This window comes from Podarcis gaigeae (genome assembly GCF_964106915.1).
Source record: "Podarcis gaigeae genome assembly, chromosome: 13".
Classification (NCBI taxonomy): Eukaryota; Metazoa; Chordata; class Lepidosauria; order Squamata; family Lacertidae; genus Podarcis; species Podarcis gaigeae.
This window is the reverse complement of record NC_139689.1, coordinates 12,313,073-12,335,280: the sequence shown is the minus strand read 5'-3', so window position 1 is coordinate 12,335,280 and position 22,208 is coordinate 12,313,073. Positions and strand designations below refer to the sequence as shown.

The 22,208-nt window shown below is 41.7% G+C and overlaps 1 protein-coding gene across 1 annotated transcript; it reads left to right on the top strand.

The window, feature by feature from the left end:
* The first annotated feature begins 3,242 nt into the window (after positions 1-3,242).
* On the top strand, positions 3,243-21,765 carry LOC310828967 (vomeronasal type-2 receptor 26-like). Its single transcript, XM_083707088.1, has 3 exons — positions 3,243-3,498; positions 6,670-6,796; positions 20,676-21,765. Exons 2-3 carry the CDS (start codon positions 6,778-6,780, stop codon positions 21,575-21,577), a joined length of 921 nt encoding a protein of 306 aa, XP_083563214.1. The 5' UTR covers positions 3,243-3,498; positions 6,670-6,777; the 3' UTR covers positions 21,578-21,765.
* The last annotated feature ends 443 nt before the right edge of the window (positions 21,766-22,208 follow it).

Below are 22,208 nucleotides of genomic sequence, written 5' to 3'. Positions count from 1 at the left end.
TGAGCAAGATTGTTTGTTTTGTGTGTTTCCCTACATAAATCGGAGGGTGGCCCTTTCTCTAAGATTAGAAAAGATGGAATGCATAGGATTTATATTAGATAAATGAGTGTGTTGTGAATTCTTGTTTCCACATGGAAAAGTTTTGCTTTTTTCTTTTTCAGATTTCATATGGTTCATTTGAACCGGCCATAAATGATCACATCAAATTCGCTTCCTTTTATCGCATGGTCCCCAATGAAGATCTTCAGTACAAGGGAATTATCCAGTTACTTCTGCATTTCAGATGGAAATGGGTTGGGCTCATGACTCCAGCTAATGAAGCTGGAGATCATTTCTTGCAGACCATTGAACCAATGCTTTTCAAGAATGGAATCTGTTCAGCGTTCACAGAAAGAACAGAAAACTCTTTGCATTTCAGCGGTAACATATTTGATATAGTGGATCAATCAAAGCTTTTCTCGCAAAATTTCATGAAAAGCAAAGCAAATGCAGTTGTTATATATGGAGAAAGTACATCTATTATATGGCTTACAGGTGTTATAATTCCAAAGATTATGATTCGGCTAATTCTTGAGCATTTTGCGGGGAAAGAACCTGAATGGAAAGTATGGATTACAGCAGCCCAAATAGATTTCATATCAAATCAAATTTTCAGTAAAGTTATTGACATTAATATACAAATGCTCCAAGGTGCTATCTCCATTACGATTCACTCCATGGAGATTCAAGACTTCTCAAACTTTCTGCAGGATGTAAAGCCTTCTGGACAAGATGAAGATGGTTTTATCAAGCATTTCTGGGAACAATCGTTTGGTTGTTCACTTTCAAACGCTACTGCAATGGCAGGCATTATGGGTACATGTACTGGAGAGGAATTGCTGGAGAGCCTCCCTACACCATATTTTGAAATGAGCATGACCGGCCACAGCTACAGTATCTATAATGCTGTCTATGCTGTGGCACATGCCTTACATATTAGGTGCTCATCTGAAGCCATCTGCAAAAGGACAATGGACGGAAACAGACTCTTTCTTCAGAACGTAGAGCCTTGGCAGGTAGCGTTTCCTGTTACAAAGTCTTTACTATATAACATGCTCAGTGTTGTGCACTCCATTGATGTACGATATGGGTTGTCAATTATTTATATTAAATAAAATAATAAATCTTAATACATCAAAATGAACATTAACTAATTTTATTGTGATCCCTTCCAACTCTATAATTATATGATCCTATGATTCTAGAAAATATTTGCTTGAAACTCCCCCTCTCTGACATCAAAGCAATTTAAAAAAATAACTTTTTATTGGGTTTTATAAACCAGAATAAAGTTATACAAATAAGTATACCAATTTTCTCATGTCCTTTGTATATCACAAAAATAGCATAATGTGGAGTAATATCTGCAACATATGTTTCATTATTAGTGGTCCATGTAGAAGCTCTTGGTTCATGAATTGGTTTAAACAAGGGGGAAACAAAGGGGATAGAACAGAGGGGGGTTTGTTAGGAAGAAAAGAGGGGAAAGAGGGGGTGGGTGAATGGGTCAGGTGGTTATTCTTCTATTCTTCTACTTAGTGTATGTGTGGGGTTTTGGGTCAGCGTTACTTGTATGGGTTCTATGACTATTCACTTGTTATATTTGCTTGGTGTTGAGAGAGGTTGGGGGTTGCTTAGGGTGTGGTTGTTTGTCTTTGGTTCATTGTAGTGAGGTAGGGGTGGGGGTTGGGGAGGGTGGGGATATTTTTGAATCAGGCAAGCCAGATTGATTTGTATGCTGTCAGCAGATTCTTGTTATTGTGTTGTCGGGCTGTGTATGTGATAAAGGGGAACCATACTGGGGTGAAGGCGTCTTCTTCTCTTTGTCCCCTTGTCAGTTTCAGTTTATTGGTTAATTTTTCTAATAAAGCTGTTTCCCATACTATTTGATACCATTGGTCCATGCTTACTCCTGACAGGTCTCTCCAGTGTCTGGCTATGATATTTCTTTATCATGTGAGTGGTCATTATTATCTTGGAGTATGTTTAGTGAGGTCAGTTCTGGGGCGACTTCTAATACTTGCTTAGTTATTTTGCATATTTCTTATATGATTGCTGTACAGAAGGGCTGGATTTGGGGACATTCCCACCATATATGGAGGTATGTGCCCGTGGAGGTGCATCCTCTCGAGCATCTCGGTGAGGTTCCTGGATGTATTAGTGCTAGTTTCCATGGGTTTGCTGTTTTTGTAGAAGTCCGCTAGGCGGTATAAGCCTTTGGCCTGCCATGTTTTTATCCAGAGATTTTGTGCTGCACGGTGGAATAGTGGGTAGTGTGCCAGGGGAATTAGTAGAGATGGGGTTGGGGACAGTTTACCTGCTTATTCTTTCCATTCTTTAATCATGATCAGCAAAGATTCTTTTCAGTGGCAGGCTGACTTTCTTATAGCAGAACATGAATTCTAGGGACAGTTTGTATATCTTCAACACAGCCCCTCTCATTTCTTATGTCCTGCGTAGAGCACAGTGGTGTGACATGCTGTAGCCAAGAGCTGATGCTCTCCACCTGTGTTGGATATGTGATGGCTAGTGGAAGAGTCCAGTGCATCTAGAGGCGTGGCAAAGGTTGTAGCTAGTTTGCCATTGATTGCTGGGGGAGCCCCTTCACATGTCCACCTAGAACATATCCCCTTTAGATGTGAGGACTTTCATATGGGGAAACAATTGCACACTCCTCTACTGTGTGTCCTAAATAGTCACTGTTACCAAGGAACATATACTAACACAAGACTACTCAAAAAGAGGTTTCTTGGTTCTCAGAAGAGGGCTTACATTGACTAAATGCACAGTAACTAATACAGAGCAACATACAGCTACACACAAACAGAAATCATGGATGCCCTGAACTGAGAAACTCAAGCTCCTAACATGAGGGCTATAACTAAATGTTTCCATGTTGCATTAATATAATATCTTGAGAACATATGCTCCTCGCCCTTTTCTTGCCCATCATCTCAAATCCCTTCTACAGCTTGAATCTTAACAAAGGCTGCTCTGAAACACGCAGATCTACAGCCTTTATGTGTGTATCCCATGACTGTTGAGTTTACACTGATTCACGGTTTCCCTCTCTATTTGATCGGCTGTCGAAATTTGGGTGCTCTCCATTGGGAACTGAAGTGGGGGACCCCCTGGAGGAAAAGAACTTATAATCTTCCCGGAAAACTATTGAATGATCTTAGTAAGACTTTCACAACACTTCATAGACCTTTTGATTCTCTTTCCACCTAGCTGCATTCATTTCTGCACAGAATCTCATTCAACAACAGTGCTGGGGATGAAATCACATTAAATGAACATGGAGAATTAGCAGGTGGATTTGATATTACAAACCTGGTCACTTTCCCGAATACTTCCTATGTTAGAGTCAAAGTCGGAAAGCTGGATCCTCAGGCCCCTCCTGGAAAAGAGCTCACCCTTAATGGGGATGGAATCCAGTGGCACAGAGCCTTCACTCAGGTAAGGAAATCACTGCACAAAGGGGTGGCATTATTGGTCATTTGGAGCATGCTGCAGAGTGCGTGCAGAGTAGACCACACAGATGGAATCACTGAAGAGATGCAAAAATATCTTTGCATGATTTAGAAGCAAATCTGCAAACCAATATGCAGTTTTTATATCCAAATGATAAATAGAATGTCCATGTTGTGATGCATCTATTAACAAAAGCTATTAACAAAAACGCTGATCATTGCAAATATACCTCAAAGCTCCACAGTCAACAACAACAAAAATTCTACTTGGCACTTTTAATCCTTTTATGACTTGCCGTCTGAGTGTGAAAAGCTTGTGGCTCGTATCTGGCTTTACGATATGGTGGCTGCTGCTGGGGTGATGACTGTGATTGTTGAGGTGAACCAGATTTGGGAGTACCTTGTGTGGTTTTTTTTGGATCTGCAATCCTTTGCAAAATGTCCTTGTTTATTGCAGGGAAAATGCTTGGCAACTTTTAATGCAGTTGTGTCACCGCAATTCCGCATATGGCTATCCTCATTATTTTTGGAACCAGCTGTTCTTATCGCACAAGCCTCCCTTCAGTCTAACTCACCCATTAATCTTGCCGTTACCCCTTCCACTGTTAGTTGTGCTGGTGGAATGGTAGATATCTGGCCAGCTAGACCATCAAAGTCTTCATTAAGGGAACAAAGAATGATAAATACATACTGAATATCAGGTATCACCATGTCCCTTCGAATCAATTCATCACGTTTTTCCTCCAAACACCTTAAGTGTGCCACCAAATCACCGCCAGGCTGCAGCTTTGTCTGGTAAAGCTGCTTGAAAAACATTAATAAGACACAGACTCCTTCCTAAGATGTTCTGCTGCAAGACCTTCCCACATTTGCTTGGCAGTTTTCTTATTCCTTATGTAAACCACTTGTTGGTATCTGACAGCCAAATTAATTATTGCCCTGGCCTTCGCATCTCCTATCGCCCAAGGATCATTCATGGGGTCAGCAGGGTCCTCAGTCACATGTTGCCACATATCATGAGAGGTCAAAAGTGCCTCCACACAAAACAACCATGAACTATAATTCTCATCTGTCAGCTGTGGAAACGTAAGAGCTTTCTTGGCTTCTGTAACATGGTCGGTCAGCCTGGAAATCTTCCAGTACCACACCAACAGAAGGAGTAGACTTCAAACCTTTCTCAGAGTTCAAAAATGGGCAGTCATATACTCAGTGCTGGGCCCATAACCAGATATTGGGCATTGCAACTATTCAACAGACATGTTTTGCCACTTGAGGTGAAAAGGGAAGTGCTGCCACTACTAACAATGCTACTAATAATTCTTTTTTTTTTTTTTTTGTAAATATAAAATGAACCACTTTTGTAAATATAAAATGAACCACTGCTCCAAAAAGAGCAACATGCAAAGAAGACATGTCAAACTAAGAAGGACAAATGACTATCAGAGAGTGTCGTACAAAAGGCTTGTTTGTTAAAGGCAGCTCTCCACTTAGTGGCATTAGGTAGAATGCTAAGCTAACCATATCATTATGCATAAACACTGGAATCTTTCAGGTTCACACTGATGCCGCTTAAGACTCTAGTGTTGAATTGGAATGATAGAAGCAGGGGTGATGGGGGTGTTTGTCAGGTTGTCCCCTGCCACAGACCTAGGAGGAGCCCCTGAATCATGCCTTGTTCAGAGTGCCTTGGAGCCCGGCTGCCCATCCATGTACTCCATGGGTTGCTGGGCTCCTCTCAGTACCTCGGGGGACAAATCCAGGTGCTTGTCATAGTCGTGTGTTGCCAGCCATGGCTGAGCTCCAGGAGGGAGAAGCCAGCCAACCAGCCAAATCTCAGAGGGGGTACTTGCCTGGAGGTAGAGTCCATATACCCGCTCCAGTCCAGTCGTAAGGTCAGGAGTATCTCAGGTCACGTAGTTCATATAGTCAGACAATCCGGGGGTCAAGAAAGTCAAGGGTCAAAGGTCACGAGAAACAAGAAGCAGCAAGGTCTGATCAGGGATGACAGATGTTGTCTACAGTGACTGACTGAGGTGGGAAACCCTGCTTTGAAAAGCTGGAGCCAGTTGGTTCTCATCAGGAGCAAGAAGGCTGATCAGCAGCAGGTGGACTCACTTCGCCTTCCACTCCTTCAGGCTGCTGCTCGGTAGGTGAAGCTGACTCCTGGCCCATGACACCACTGCCGTTGGCCATCAGAGCAGCGGTCCAGTTCCACATCCCTAGTTAGTTGTTGGCACTGTAAGTGTGAGTAGAGTGCAAAGATTAGCTTGCAGGGAAGAAAAGAGAGGCTGGTGGATGGAGTTGTAATAGAAATAAGGTGAGCAGGTGGTATGCCAAGCAAAGGGAGGCAAACAGCAGGCAGGTGGACAAAGGAAGGCAGGGGGAGGAGCAGAGCAGACCCAACCCTGATGGCCCAGGAGGAGCACAAAAGGTGATTAAAAGCAAAGTTTTAGAAGTTACTGTTCTATGGTCTCTTCTGACTTTGGAAGCACTGATATCTCCTTGCCAATGGTGCAAGGGATGGTGGGGATGCCAAAATAGCTCCTTGCCAAGGGCACAAGGGAGCCTAGGTACACCTCCACATTGAGGGCATCAATATCCGCACAAGCAGATCTCAGTTTTACTAGAACTAAAGATGGCAATATGATTGCTCCTACTTTGAGAATATATATTGCAAAGAAAATGAGCACTAGGTAAAGTTCTACCACAGTTGACTTCTGAAGGAGAACTCTTCAGTACTTCTGCCCATAAAGGAATTATTATTTTACAACTTCAAAATACATGTATTAGATCTGCCTTAATTCTGTTACCAAGAGTGCCAGTTTCGGCCTACATAAATAAATAAATTCTGTATAAAATAAAGTACCATTGGAATATTGACTTAAGATAGTTCTCTTTCAGGTTCCCACTAATAAACATTTTTGGAATGTTTTAATGCCAACACCCATTTTCCTTTCAGGATTGTTAACCCAATATTTACTAAATTCCATTCCCAATTCCTTTATATGAAGGATGAAGAGATTCTTTTGCATATATAGAGAGTGTGGATCCTACATTTAACATTTCTGGCCCTCCTATTTACTGATAGATTACCTGATGTTAGATGAATCCCTGAAACATTTTATGAATATTAACCTCTTTGTGTCTCTTTGGATAGGTGCCACCCGTTTCATTATGTAATGCTAACTGCCGTCCTGGTTATGAGAAAAAAAAGAAGGAGGGCAAGAAGTTTTGTTGTTATGATTGTGATCCATGTCCTCATGGGATGTTCTCAAATGAGAAGGGTGAGAGATGCCATATTAGCATATACAAGTTATTTCTAGGGTGTATAACATGAGAATGTGACTATATCCGTAATGTAAAGATTTCCCAACATTATTGCCTGTAACGCTTTATAATGTTTCATGCAGTCTCCTATTGCCAGTGGATCACTTCTGTGCTGCCACATTCTAATAACATATTTTAACGTTATAAACTGTGAGTGTAGGTCCTTCTGGTCTGTTTTGATGCAACAAGATATAAAATTTGTATTGTCCTGAAAGACACTAAAGGTTTGGAGAAGGGATGCTCTAATAGAAGTGTTGGTCTTTTCTCTAAGAACAAGGCACTTTGTGGACTTTTTATTGTTATCAACCACTACTGTAGCTCCCCCCCAAGTCTGTTTTGATGGGACGAGACATAAAGTTGGTACATGCTAAGGGGAATTAAAAAAAACAACTCTTCAGCATATTCTGGATTGTTTCCAATTGTCATGCAACCTTTTTCAGAGTTGGAAACCTGTGCCAGATGTCCGCCAGATCAATATCCAAATCAAGAGCAGAATGAGTGCATTCCCAAGAAACCAAACGTCCTAGGCTTTAGTGAAACTTTGGCCATCGTTTCAACTTTCTCTGCACTTTTATTCTCTCTGATCACAGCTATGGTACTTGGCCTTTTCATTAAGCACCGGGACACTGCCATCGTCAAAGCCAATAACAGAAGCCTCACTTACATTCTCCTCATCTCCCTCCTCTTCTGTTTCCTTTGCTCTTTGATGTTCATTGGAAATCCTAACAAAGCAACCTGCCCACTCCGACAAACGGCTTTTGGCATTGTCTTCTCTGTGGCTCTCTCGAGCATCTTGGCCAAGACTATTTCAGTGGTTTTGGCATTCATGGCTACCAAGCCAGATTCCACAATCAGGAAGTGGGTAGGCAAAAAACTGGCTTACTCCATTGTCCTTTCCTGCTCTGTGATTCAAGTAGGAATCTGTGCCTTGTGGCTGGCAACCTCGGCCCCATTCCCAGATGTGGACATGCACTCAATGAGTGAAGAAATTATATTCTTATGTAATGAAGGGTCAGTTTTCATGTTCTATGGTGTTTTAGGCTACATGGGCTTCCTGGCCATGATCAGCTTCACTGTGGCCTTCTTAGCCCGGAAGTTGCCTGACAGCTTCAATGAAGCCAAGTTCATCACCTTCAGCATGCTGGTCTTCTGCAGTGTTTGGTTCTCCTTCATTCCCACATACTTGAGTACCAGAGGAAAATACATGGTGGCTGTGGAGATCTTCTCCATCTTGGCTTCCAGTGCTGGGCTGCTGGGTTGCATCTTTTCCCCTAAATGCTACATTATTGTGGTGAGGCCTGAGCTGAATAACAGAGAGCAGCTGATACGGAGAAAGATGTAAATAACAGTAGAGTTTGTCATTTCTGTATTTAGAATCTGTAGACTTGTTAGCAGGGTCATTCCACTGTGGTTTTTCAAGAAAGGAAATTACCTGAAATGATCAAAACAACAGAAGAGATTCTCCTATCATTTATGTTCTTGATATGCAGCATAGTTGCACATGAGGTATAAATGAACTGGGATTGGCTGGCTCGGGGTATGACGTATCCGAGGATTTCCCATTATCGGGTGTGCTGGTGTCAGCCCCCCACGAGTGTGGGAAGGGGCGTGAAGCCCGCAACCCCACCTCCTCCCTAGCTCGGAAGTGGCTTTCTTGATATGCAGCATAGTTGCATATGAGGTATAAATGAACTGGGATTATGTGTATGAAAAAACTATGGATAATATCCGTAGCACCTCTGAGCACCAGAGGAAGATACATGGTGGCTGTGGAGATTTCCTCCATCTTGGCTTCCAGTACTGGCTTGCTGGCATGCCTCTTTTCCCCTAAAAACTACATTATTGTGATAAGGCCTGAACTGAATAACAGAGAACAGCTGATATGGAGCAATGTATAAATGACAGAAGAGATTGTAGTTTATGTTGGGAGTTAGGCTCTATAACCTTTCTGGCCAGTGTCAGATGTGGGGGTCAAAATTACAGAAGAGCTTGCCTTATCGTTTATGTTCTTTGCATCCAGCATAATTACATATGAGGTGGAAATGAATTGGGACTATGTGTATGAATGAAACTATGAATCAAACAATATCCAACATATCCAACAATTTGAATTCCTTACTCTACTTTTCCAGCATCCACTTTCTCAATAGGTTCTGAAACTCCTGAGCAGATGTTGGTGTGCGTTGGAAACTGCAGATAGAGGAAAGGGGAAAGGGAACATTGTAAGCTGCCTTATGTTGTGCAAGAGCTTTGCTCAATCTATCAGGGCCATGCAATAGACTAAACCGAGTCTCCACCCAAATTATGGAAGAATTTGGGCAGTTTGGGTTGTGGCTGTGGGGAAGGAATACCAGGCAAGAAGTGGAGGCAGACACTAGCCCAGGGAAATAGTGTGTAGTCTGAAACCTAACAAATCCTCCTCTTTAGACAATTCTTGTTGTCTGTCTGTATTCATTTACAACTACTGTTAGTTATATTAATCTCCTTATTCATTTTGCTTCTTGTTATTTTCATTATCCATCACTTTTCCTAATCTTCCCAGTTATAAGGTTTATTTCCAATTCTACTGGTTTCACTATTTCATCTTATCTTTCCTATATACGACATACATTTTCCCATTATTTTTGAAATGTTTCCTCCCCTGTTGTCTAATTTTTCCTGTTAATTTGGCTATTTCTGCATATTCCATTACCTTCTGTCACCATTCTTCTACTGTGGGTATTTGCTGTTGTTTCCAGACCTGTAATCTTATACTTGCCTTGACATGGGGCTGGGAAGGGAGCCAGGAAGTGACTCACCTTCACATGGGCACTGCATCAGGCTCAGAGGGCTCAAATACTTGACAAAGAGAGCCAGTGTGGTGTAGTGGTTAAGAGTGGTAGGTTCTTAATCTGGTGAACCAGGTTCGCATCTCCGCTCCTCCACATGCAGCTGCTGGGTGACCTTAGGCTAGTCACACTTCTTTGAAGTCTCTCAGCCCCACTCACCTCACAGAGTGTTTGTTGTGGGGGAGGAAGGGAAAGGAGAATGTTAGCTGCTTTAAGACTCTTTTGGGTAGTGATAAAGCAGGATATCCAATCCAAATCCAAACAAAGCCCTGACAGTTCAGCATGACACCAGATATGAGGCATTTTATCAACAGCCCAAACCTTCCTTACACCAAGGGTACCTAAGCTGTTGCCCTCCAGATGTTGCTGGACTACAGCTCACATCATCTTACAATTGGCTATTATTATCATGGATGATAAAAAGCTGTAATCCAGAATTTGGAGGGGAAAATACTGCCTATCACTGCCTGACAGTGATACACCACCTAGTCTTCAGAATTACTACTTCTTACAAGAGTAAAAGACGGGTGGCACAGTTGTTCCTTAGCATGCCACTCTGCTTCTAACTGTATATATGAGCTCTTTCAAAAGCAGTTAGGCTGTGTTCTCCAGGGTCTCTATATCCTGATATGGTTTGGACCCTTTCCATCATTGTTCCCAAGATTCAGTAAGTGTAATCAATGTTACATACGACAGCGAGTGTAAGGGCCAATAGCAGTAGGTAATTAAACAAATGTGGAAAGGATGCAGTTGGCTCCCCTCTAAATACATTTTGATAGAGGAAATTTTAGGGAAAAGATGGATCCCTGCCTAGAGGTGGGGTGTTTTTATTTTTGTTTGTAGTTATGGATGTCCTGCATTAGCAAGCAGATAATACTTGATGACCTTAGATATCTCTTCCTAATCTATTATTGTGTGATGATGTGACAGATATGTTTACTTCGGAAATCATTTCTGATGCACTATAGAGTCAAAAACAAAAAAGGTTATCTGACTTGTAATTATTAAAATTACTATAATCAATTCACCTGGGAAAGCACCAGAAGGCATAATGAAAAATAAAGAGTCAAAAACTAAATCAGAAATGATTAAAAGCACCCAAGCATTCCATTGACACCTATGGTAAGGGAGGGGAGAGGAGGCCAGGCTCTGTTATTTCAGTCAGTTTCCCTCTTTCATTGTATAGGTCAGGCTTTAAATCACTCTAGATTCTTTAGCATTCAATTCATTATTATTTTTTTAGTAACAGTTATAAAGTTAATAAGAAAGTGGAACCTGCCCCTTTAAGAACAGAATTGCCAAAGTCGGCTGTCACCAAATACATCCTGTTCAAGTCAGGCTGATGATAGTACAATATTGTAGAGACTCCATGTGTGGAAAGATATTTGTTATCAGGATGTTGTTGCTGCTGCTTCTCCTACTGCTTCCCAATATGGTGCCCCAAGTACACACTGTCGTTTGCAGCAGAAATAACCCTGTGCATATTCCACATGAATGGTATGAACAAGGGGACCGTATCATTGGTGGGATATTGTCTTATATGTATTACGTATTCCCCAGCATTTCCTTCCATCAACACCCATCTCATGACTTTATTGACAATCCAGTGTAAGTAAATGGACCTCAATAACTGTAGCATAACCATGTAGCACAGTTCTTCTTTCTAGTGATAAAAATCTGACTTGGATGGAGGAGAACTCCAAACATTAACTCTAAAAGCATAAAGCAATTGGAATATTTAAAATAATATTTAACAGGGGCAGTTGAATCTCTCACATCTCGATGGTGTGCACTGTTTTATTCCCCATAAAATAGTAATACACATTATTTGTAGGGTGATGAGAAAGTTCTACCAACACATCCTTGCCTTGGTGTTTGCTGTTGATGAGATCAATGGGAATCCCGAGATCTTGCCCAATGCCACGCTTGGATTCCACATCTATGATACGTATTTTGATTCAAGGATGACCTATCAAAACACTCTGCATCTGCTCTTTAAATCACATCATTTTGTCCCCAACTACATATGTGGAATTCAGAAAAAAATAGTAGGAGTCATTGGGGGACTTAGCTCTCACACCTCCTCATCCATGGCAGATGTCTTAGGTCTTTACAAGATTCCACAGGTACATAAAATAGATATGTCATTCCGTAGTTCATTCTACACTCCTTCTACTGGAAGCTGTTGATTCATAAGTATCAAGTCGAAAAAGGAAAATGGTTGCAATATATCGATATATTTGAGGACGTATGTGCATAAACCAACTTTTATGAGAGAGCCATGTTCACAAAGATGTGAGTTTAATATATTTAGTGGAGGATTGGGCTCACATTATTTCAATTCTGCAAGCATAGTCCTACCTGTCTGAAAAGTACCAGTCCCAATTCATGCTGTTGATAATCGCTTGCACAGGCATAAATAACTCAAGATAAGAATGGCCCTCTCCCTAGGAATCATGAAATTCCACCTTGTCGAAGTGTGATGTTATTCGGCACTGTCCTCTTTCAGAGGCTAATGAAAAGCACCTTTCTTGTGCATTTTTCTGGCATTTGGGGAGAGAGAAATAGTGGTACAAATTTTGTTTTGTTCTGCTACTTTACTGAACTTCATTTTAGTTGCCTTAATTATTGCTGCTTTTTTATTTTCATTATATATACAGTAATGGTTTATTGTTGATCACAGAAGAATAAAACATATTATATTGAAGAAGAATAAAAGATATTATATTGTTCATTTATCCAAGCAATATGTGGAAACGAGCAGGGATAAATGCTCTCCTGACTTTGACACAATACAGAAGTATGTGACTGTGATGACTCCACAATAATAGGAATCAATATCTACATAAATAAATGAGCAAGATTGTTTGTTTTGTGTGTTTTTCTAGGTAAATGGGAGGGTGGCCCTTTCTCTAAGATTAGAAAAGATGGAATGCATAGGATTTATATTAGATAAATGAGTGTGTTGTGAATTCTTGTTTCCACATGGAAAAGTTTGGCTTTTTTCTTTTTCAGATTTCATACGGTTCATTTGAACCGGCCATAAATGATCACATCAAATTTGCTTCCTTTTATCGCATGGTCCCCAATGAAGATCTTCAGTACAAGGGAATTATCCAGTTACTTCTGCATTTTGGATGGAAATGGGTTGGGCTCATCACTCCAGCTAATGAAGCTGGAGAACAATTATTGAAGACCATTGAACCAATGCTCTTCAAGAATGAAATTTGTTCAGCATTCACAGAAAGAACGGGATACTACGTGCAATTCAGCTCTAAAATATTTGATATGGTGGATCAATCAAAGCTTTCCTTACCAGCTTTCATGAAAAGCAAAGCAAATGCGATTGTTATATATGGAGAAAGTACATCTATTATATGGCTTACATCTGTTTTGATTGCAAGGAATATGATTCAGCTAATTCTTCCTCAATCTATGAGAAACGAACTTGAAGGGAAAGTATGGATTACAGCAGCCCAAATAGATTTCATATCAAATATTGTAGGAAAACTGGTTGACCCTAATATACAAATGCTCCAAGGTGCTATCTCCATTACAATTCACTCCAAGGAGATTCAAGACTTCTCAGACTTTCTGCAGGATGTAAAGCCTTCTGGACAAGATGCAGATGGTTTCATTAAGGATTTCTGGGAACAATCATTTCTTTGTTCAGTTTCAAACTCCTCTGCATTAGCACTCATTATGGGTACATGTACCGGAGAGGAGATGCTGGAGAGCCTCCCTGCACCATTTTTTGAAATGAGCATGACCGGCCACAGCTACAGTATCTATAATGCTGTCTATGCTCTGGCACATGCCTTACATGTTAGGTGCTCATCTGAAGCCATCTGCAAAAGGACAATGGACGGAAACAGACTCTTTCCTCAGAATGTAGAGCCTTGGCAGGTAGTATTTCCTGTTACAAAGTTTTTACTTTATAACCAGCTCATTGTTGTGCACTCCATTGATGTATGATATGGGTTGTGATTACTTTATAATAAATAAAATAATAAATATTAATACAACAAAATGAATATTAGCTAATTTTATTGTGATCCCTTCCAACTCTATAATTATATGATCCTTTGATTATAGAGGGACTCAGGTGGCGCTGTGGGTTAAAGCCTCGGTGCCTAGGACTTGCCGATCGAAAGGTCGGCGGTTCGAATCCCTGCGGCGGGGTGCGCTCCCGTTGCTCGGTCCCATCGCCTGCCAACCTAGCAGTTCAAAAACACCTCCGGGTGCAAGTAGATAAATAGGGACCGCTTACCAGCGGGAAGGTAAACGGCGTTTCCGTGTGTGGCTCTGGCTCGCCAGATGCAGCTTTGTCACGCTGGCCACGTGACCCGGAAGTGTCTCCAGACAGCGCTGGCCCCTGGCCTCTTAAGTGAGATGGGCGCACAACCCCAGAGTCTGTCAAGACTGGCCCGTACGGGCAGGGTTACCTTTACCTTTACCTTTTTGATTATAGAAAACATTTCCTTGAACCTACCCTGCCTGACCTCCATCAAAGTACAGATTATTTTTCATTGGCAGGCGGCCTTTCTTATAGCAGAACATGAATTCTAGGGACATTTTGTATATCTTCAATAAAGCCCCTCTCAATTCTTATGTCCTGCGTAGAGCACAGTGGTGTGACATGCTGTAGCCAAGAGCTGATGCCCTCCACTTGTGTTGGATATGTGATGGCTAGTGGAAAAGTCCAGTACATCTTGAAGTGTGGCAAAGGTTGTAGCTAGTCTGCCATTGATTGCTGTGGGAGCCCCTTCACATGTCCACCTAAAACATATTCCCTTTGGAGGTGAGGATTTCCATATGAAGGATCAATTGCAAACTGCTCTACTGTGTGTCCTAAATAATCCCTACTACCCAGGAATATATACTCACACAAGACTCCTCAAAAAGAGCTCCTGGCCCTTTTCGTGCCCATCATCTCAAATTCCTTTTATATATTGAATCTTAACAAAGGCTGCTCTGAAACGTATCTCCTGACTGTTGAGTTTAGACTGATTCATGATTTCCCTGCTGAAATTTGGGTCCCCTCCATTGGGAACTGGAGGAAAAGAACTTAATTTTTTCCATGAAAACTATTGAATTGTCTTAGTAAGGCTATTACAAGACTACATAGAACTTTTGATTCTCTTTCCACCTAGCTGCACTCATTCCTGCAGAGGCTCTCATTCAACAACAGTGCTGGGGATGAAATTACATTCAATGAACATGGAGAATTAGCAGCTGGATTTGATATTACAAACCTGGTCACTTTCCCAAATAATTCCTATGTCAGGGTCAAAGTCGGAAGGCTGGATCCTCAGGCCCCTCCTGGAAAAGAGCTCACCATTAATGGGAATGGAATTCAATGGCACAGAGCCTTCACTCAGGTAAGGAAATCACTGCAAAATAGGGGTGGCTTGTCTAGTTTTGACTAGTGCTGCCCAACTATTGCTTCCACTACTAATAATGCTGCCACTAATAATTCTATTAGTAAATATAAAATGAACCATTGCTACAAAAAGAGCAATGTGCAAAGAAGACATGTCAAACTAAGAAAGAGCATTGGCTATCAGAGTGTTATCCTACATGCTTGTTTATGAAATCCACAAGGCAGCTCTCTATTTAGTGGCATTCAATAGAATGCTACGCTAACTGTATCTTTGTGAATGAACATTGTAATCTTTATTGAAATTTATATTGAAATTAAAGCTTATTGAAATTTCCAAAAAGTCCAAACATGAAAAAAAAGAGAAAAGAAAAAAGAAAAAAAGGATTTACATTTAAGGCCTTACTTTCATTAACATCTTTCCAGGACTTCCCCACCCCCCCCTCTTGTATTCCATTTCCGTTAGATTAGTTCCACAAGTTCTTACCCCAAATTTTAAACTTATTATATTTAGCCCATTATTCAATTTAGTTCATCTTAAATAACCACTTTCCCTTTATATACCACCGTCTTTCAACAATAAAAAAATTTTTCCCTAAGGTCGACCCCAGTTCCCTTCCACGAATTCCCCTTTTTAGTACACACAGCTAAACGAAATAAAGAAATAAAAAAAATTTCAGAATATAATTTTACACCCTTTGGATTCCAAATCTCCCTCCCCCATTTCCCGGTTTCAGTCCCCAATGTCCATCAATCTATCTGCTATCAGCCTGGAGACCTCACGTCCATGTCCAAATCTCTCTCAGGTCCACTTTGCCGGCTTTTTTGGTAATCTTTAGTTTCAAACACCCAATCTTGGAGAATCTCTATCTCAAGAAAGTCCATTTTTCTTCCATCCAGACCTCTATATTTAAGAGTAAAACTCGAATTCTGTTTCTTAATCCTTTTAAGTCTGAATGTCCCAAATGTCCAACTTCCAAGTCTGAATGTCCCAAATGTCCAACTTCCAGCTTAGTCCAATTCTTGTTTTCCTTTATCTCCTCCCTGACAGGCCTTTGGTCTCCCTTGGTCTTCTACGATAATATGGCTCCTCTTTCATTCTCTTCCAGATCATCATAAATCCCTTGTTCTCTTTCCTCACTTTTCTCAGGTTTCTTTTCCTGTTCCGCTGCAAAAACATTCTAATTCAAAAACTTCTAGTTCCTCTACAGAGGCTTTATTTGTTCAGGTACAAAAACTTGCGTCAAGTCCCTTCCATTCTTCAATAGATATGTCTATTGTCTCCTTTAGTGTAGAAACCTCTGTAGACAAAATAATGTTTCATTTTTGCAGCTTTCCCTGAACATTGTAATCTTCATGAGTTTTCTGTTACCGCTTGAGACCCTAATGTTGGGTTGCCATCATAGAAGCAGGAATGTACGGAGGTGTTTGCCATGTTGACTCTTGCCACTAGCCTAGGAGGTCCCCCCAATATGATGCCTTGCTCGGAGTGCCATTGAGCCCAGCTGCCCATCCATGTACTCTGTGGGCTGCTGGGCAAGGCATGCAGGCTCCTCTCAGTGCCAGCTGCTTGTCTTTGTCCTGTGCTGCCAGCCATGGCAGAGCTCAGTGGAGGGAGAAGCCAGACAACCAGTCAAGTCTCAAGGGGGTGCTTCCCTGGAGGCAGAGTCCGCATAAAAGGTCCAGTCCAGTCCTAAGGTCATAAGTATCTCAGTTCATGTAGTCAGACAATCTGGGGGTCAAGATAGCCAAGGGTCAAAGGTCACGAGAAACAAGAAGCAGCAAGGTCTGGTCAGGAATGACAAACGTTGTTTCCAGTAATTGACTGAGGCTGGAAACCCTGCTTAAGAAAGCTGGAGCCTGCTGGTTCTCATCAGGAGCAAAAAGGCAGATCAGCAGCAGGTGGAGTCACTTCGCTTTCTGCTCCTTTAGGCTGCTGCTAAGTAGGTGAAGCCAACTCTTGGACCATGACCCTGGTGGCATTGGCCATCGGAGCAGCTGTGCAGTTCTTCATCCCTGGTTAGCTGTTGGCATTATTATAAGTGTGAGCAGAGTGCCAAGCATGGCCCAGAGGGAAGAAAGGAGAGGCTGGTGGATGGAGTTGCAAGAGATAGAAGGTGGGCAGGTGGTATGCCAAGTAAGGGAGGTAGGCAGGCAGGAAGACCAAGGAAGGCAGGAGGAGGAGCAGAGCAGACCCAACCCCGATGGCTGAGGAGCAGCAGTTACAGATACAAAAGAACGAGGTGGTTTTGCTCTCACAGACCTTAAATTATACTATGAGGCTGCATGCCTGGTATGGATCAGGGACTGGATAAAGTTGGAAAAGCAAGAAGCATTAGATCTGGAAGAACATGACAACAGATTTGGATGGCACGCATATTTAAGGTATGGGAAAGGGAAAATACAGAAAGGTTTTTATCACCATATTATCATGAAATCACTAATGAAAGTGTGGGAGAGATATAAAAACTTATTAGAACAGAAGACTCCTTGGTGGCTTTCACCACATGAAGCTTTATTACTCAAGCCACTCAGTAAAAAAGGAAAGTGGCTCATGTATGCTGATTTATGAAAGGACCAAGAAGGAAAATGGAAATTAAGAGATTACATGGAAATAAAAGACCATTTTCAGAGCTGCTTACACTATTGGCAACTACACGAGATATACAAAGAAGACAATAAGAAAGGATTTGGTTATACGAAATCTAGATTTCAAAAGGAAGTTGTGGCAGGGAAGGTAAAGCTGCTTAAGGGTGCATATAGTATTCTGCTAGAATGGGAGACAGAAGATGAGGAGGTGAAATCAGTCATGATCAAATGGGCACAAGTTATAGGTCATAATATATTGCTTGAAGATTGGGAAAGATTGTGGAAAACTAATTTAAAATATACAGATTATTCTTTATTGAAAGAAAACTATATGAAAATGATGTATAGATTGTACATAGCACCAGTACAGTTGCGTGGCAAATTCCCGCCCCCCACCAGGGAGAAATAAAGACACTGGACACCAAGTATTAAGGTTAAATGGGCGAATTAGGCCACAACTTTATTGATTTCAGGAATGAGAGGTATTGGCTTAGTCATTGGTCCTATCGACTAGCTGGCACCAGCCTGATTCCATGAAGTCCAGCATGCATTAACACCATAAGGGGGAGTGCTGCTGAGGCACTTCAACTAGGAGCTCCCCCGGGTCACCGCTCGGGGGCGTGCCTTAGGCCCACACCTCCATAGGCTTCGGACAGGGCCACGCCGCCCACCGGAGTCCTTTATCGGACTACTCTTAGCTTTTGGGGGGAGGTGATGGCGTTTCCACCCCCCCACATCCTCTTAACCCCTTCTTACCAATGCCTAACCGCCAATACCAAGGAGTTGTGACGAGTTGCTACGAGGTAGGCAAAAAACCTGAAATTGCCGATTGGGAAAAATTCCTACCAGGACCCTTGCGGCGACCGACCGAAGCCCATAGCAAAGTCAGATGCCTACCTAAAGGGAGGGTGGGAAAGCGGGCAAGCTGGCACGGCGAAAAGAGGGTGAGCCCCGGCCGTGCCGGCCCTAAATAGGGCAGGCTACGCCCCCAGACACCCAATTGCCTGGCTGGGTTGACGACGCGGCCGGGATTCCCTTGATCTCGCGGGGGCTGGTGAAGCCCGCAACCCCACCTCCTCTGCAGGCTCGGACGTGGCTATAGCAAGAATGTATAAAACTGGCTCAAACATGTGTTGGAAATGTAAGGAAAAAGAAGGCACTTTCGATCATATGTGGTGGCATTGTAGAGAAATTAAAAAATGATATATAATGTGTTGAAGAAAATGTTTAAACTAACATTTGTTAAAAAAAAAAAAAAAGCCAGAAGCATTTTTGTTAGGGGTTGCAGTAAAAGACCTGCCAAGGAAAGTGAAGAACATATTTATGTATGCAACATCGGCAGCAAGAGTCTTAATAGCACAAGGATGGAAGAATGAAGAAACCCCGACAAAAGAACAGTGGCAAGAGAAATGGATGGACTATGCGGAACTCGCAAAATTGAGGCAGAAACTGCGCAATAAGGACAACTGTGACTTTAAAGAAGAATGGGATCCTTTTACAAAGTACTTAAAGAAACAACAAAATGAATTGGACTCCTTGGCAGGTTTTGAATAAACATACACAAATTTATTTGTTAATATAATAGATGGATAAATTATAGATTTTTACATTTTTATAACATGCAGAGAATAATATGTGTTAACAAATCAGAAAGAGGAACTGAGGGAAGTCGTGGAGGGAGGGGATATGAGGGGGAGATGGGGGAAATTGGGATAATCTGTTATGTGAAAATAGTCAATATTTTTTTTTTTTTAAAGAAGAAATTTTGCTTTTTCTCCCAAGGTATGTGGCACCTGGGCACATATGGATCCTACAGTTAACATTTATGGCCCTCCTATTTACGTATAGTTCTCCTGATGTTATACGAATCCCCTAAAACACTTTCTCAATATTAACCCCTTTGTGTCCCTTTGGATAGGTGCCACCCCTTTCCTTATGTAATGCCAACTGCCTTCCCGGTTATGAGAAGAAAAAGAAGGAGGGGAAGAAGTTCTGTTGTTATGATTGTGATCCTTGTCCTCATGGGATGTTCTCAAATGAGAAGGGTGAGAGATGCCATATTAGCATATACAAGTTATTTTAGTAAATTCTGAACAACTGGGCAATGGGGTTTGCTCTGTATGGCCTCAATTTATATTGTTTATTCAAAATAGTATATTAATTTCCCTTCAGTCTCAGTAAAAGCTGCCTCTATGAAGAAATTATCTTAACCTTCTAGGGAGTAAACCATCAGAATGTGACGTTATCTGTAACGTAAAGATTTTCCATCACTGTATCTACATTGATCTTTTAAACATTATTAAATATAATGTTCCATTTTGTTTAATGCAGTTTCCCATTGCTGGTGGCTCACTGCTGTGGCGTCACATTTTAATAATGCGTTTTAACTTTATAAACCACTAGTGTAGCTTCACCTCAAGTCTGTTTTGATGCAGCAAGACATAAATTTCATACAGTGGTACCTTGGGTTACAGACGCTTCAGGTTACAGACTCTGCTAACCCAAAAATAGTACCTCAGATTAAGAACTTTGCTTCAGGATGAGAACAGAAATCGTGCGGTGGCAGCATGGAGAGAGTGGGAGGCCCTATTAGCTAAAGTAGTGGTGCCTCAGGTTAAGAACAGTTTCAGGTTAAGAATAGACCTAAAGGTTTTGGGGAAGGGAGGATGGAATAGAAGTGGCAGTTTTTTCTCCGAAACCAAGGCTCTTTGGGGACAGTGTTAAAATCCTATAAAAAATCACCCCTCTTGCTTCCAAGATTTCAGCTATAATATTTCTCTGATTTCATTACGAAGTATCTGTGGTTCTAAGAAAATGGAGGAGGACCACCAAAATAATAGTTTTTCCATATATGAATTGTAAGGTTTCATGCATAACTTTATTTTCAAAGCATCTAGGGCACAAGCATTTGAACTAGAAGTTTTGAAACTTTCCCTCGTGGAAACAGTATGGTAAGGGGTCTCCTGAGTCTTTAAAAAACAAAACCCACTCCTAAGCATATTCTGGATTGTTTCCAATTGTCATGCAACCTTTTTTCAGGGTTGGAAACCTGTGCCAGATGTCCTCTGGATCAATATCCAAATGAAGAGCAGAATGAGTGCATTCCCAAGAAACCAAACGTCCTAGGCTTTGATGAAACTTTGGCCATTGTTTCAACTTTCTCTGCGCTTTTATTCTCTCTGATCACAGCTATGGTACTTGGCCTTTTCATTAAGCACCGGGACACTGCCATCGTCAAAGCCAATAACAGAAGCCTCACTTACATTCTTCTCATCTCCCTTCTCTTGTGTTTCCTGTGTTGCTTGATGTTCATTGGAATGCCTAATAAGACAACCTGCCCACTCCGACAAACGGCTTTTGGAATTGTCTTCTCTGTGGCCCTCTCCAGCATCTTGGCCAAGACTATTTCAGTGGTTTTGGCATTCATGGCTACAAAGCCAGATTCCACAATCAGGAAGTGGGTAGGCAAAAAACTGGCTTACTCCATTGTCCTTTCCTGCTCTGTGATTCAAGTAGGAATTTGTGCCTTCTGGCTGGCAACCTCGGCCCCATTCGCAGATGTGGACATGCACTCAAGCAGTGAAGAAATTATATTCTTATGTAATGAAGGGTCAGTTCTCATGTTCTATTGTGTTTTAGGCTACATGGGCTTCCTGGCCATTATCAGCTTCACGGTGGCCTTCTTAGCCCGGAAGTTGCCGGACAGCTTCAATGAAGCCAAGTTCATCACCTTCAGCATGCTGGTCTTCTGCAGTGTTTGGTTCTCCTTTATTCCCACATACCTGAGCACCAGAGGAAAATACATGGTGGCTGTGGAGATCTTCTCCATCTTGGCTTCCAGTGCTGGGCTGCTGGGTTGCATCTTTTCCCCTAAATGCTACATTATTGTGGTGAGGCCTGAGCTGAATAACAGAGAGCAGCTGATACGGAGAAAGATGTAAAGAACAGTAGAGTTTGTCATTTCCGTATTTAGATTCTGTAGAATTGTTAGCAGGGTCATTTCACTGTGGTTTTTAAAGAAAGGAAGTTACCTGAAATGATCAAAATAACAGAAGAGATTCTCCTATCATTTATGTTCTTGGTATCCAGCATAGTTCCATATGAGGTGTAAATGAACTCGGATAATGTGTATGAAAAAACTATGGATCAAATCCAAAATATCCAGGAATCTGAATCCCTTACTCAACTTTTCCGGCATCCACGTTCCCAATAGGTTCTGAAACTCCTGAGCAGATGTTGGGGTGCGTTGGAAACTGAAGATAGAGAAAAGGGGAAAGGGAACATTGTGAGCTGCCTTATGTTGTGCGAGAGCAATGCTCAGTTTATCAGGGCCATGCACTAGACTCAACCAAGTCTCCATCCAAATTATGGAAGAATTTGGGCAGTTTGGGTTGTATGATCTGTGGCTGTTGGGAGGCAATATCAGGCAAGAAGTGGAGGCAGGCTGTGAAAATTGTGTGTAGTCTGAGACCTATCTGCTCCCCAGCTTTGTCTTCCCCAGAGAATGTAAAAGCTTTGTGCCACCTAAGATGATAGAGAGCTACACCCTTCCCTTTCTCTGCTCATCTCATC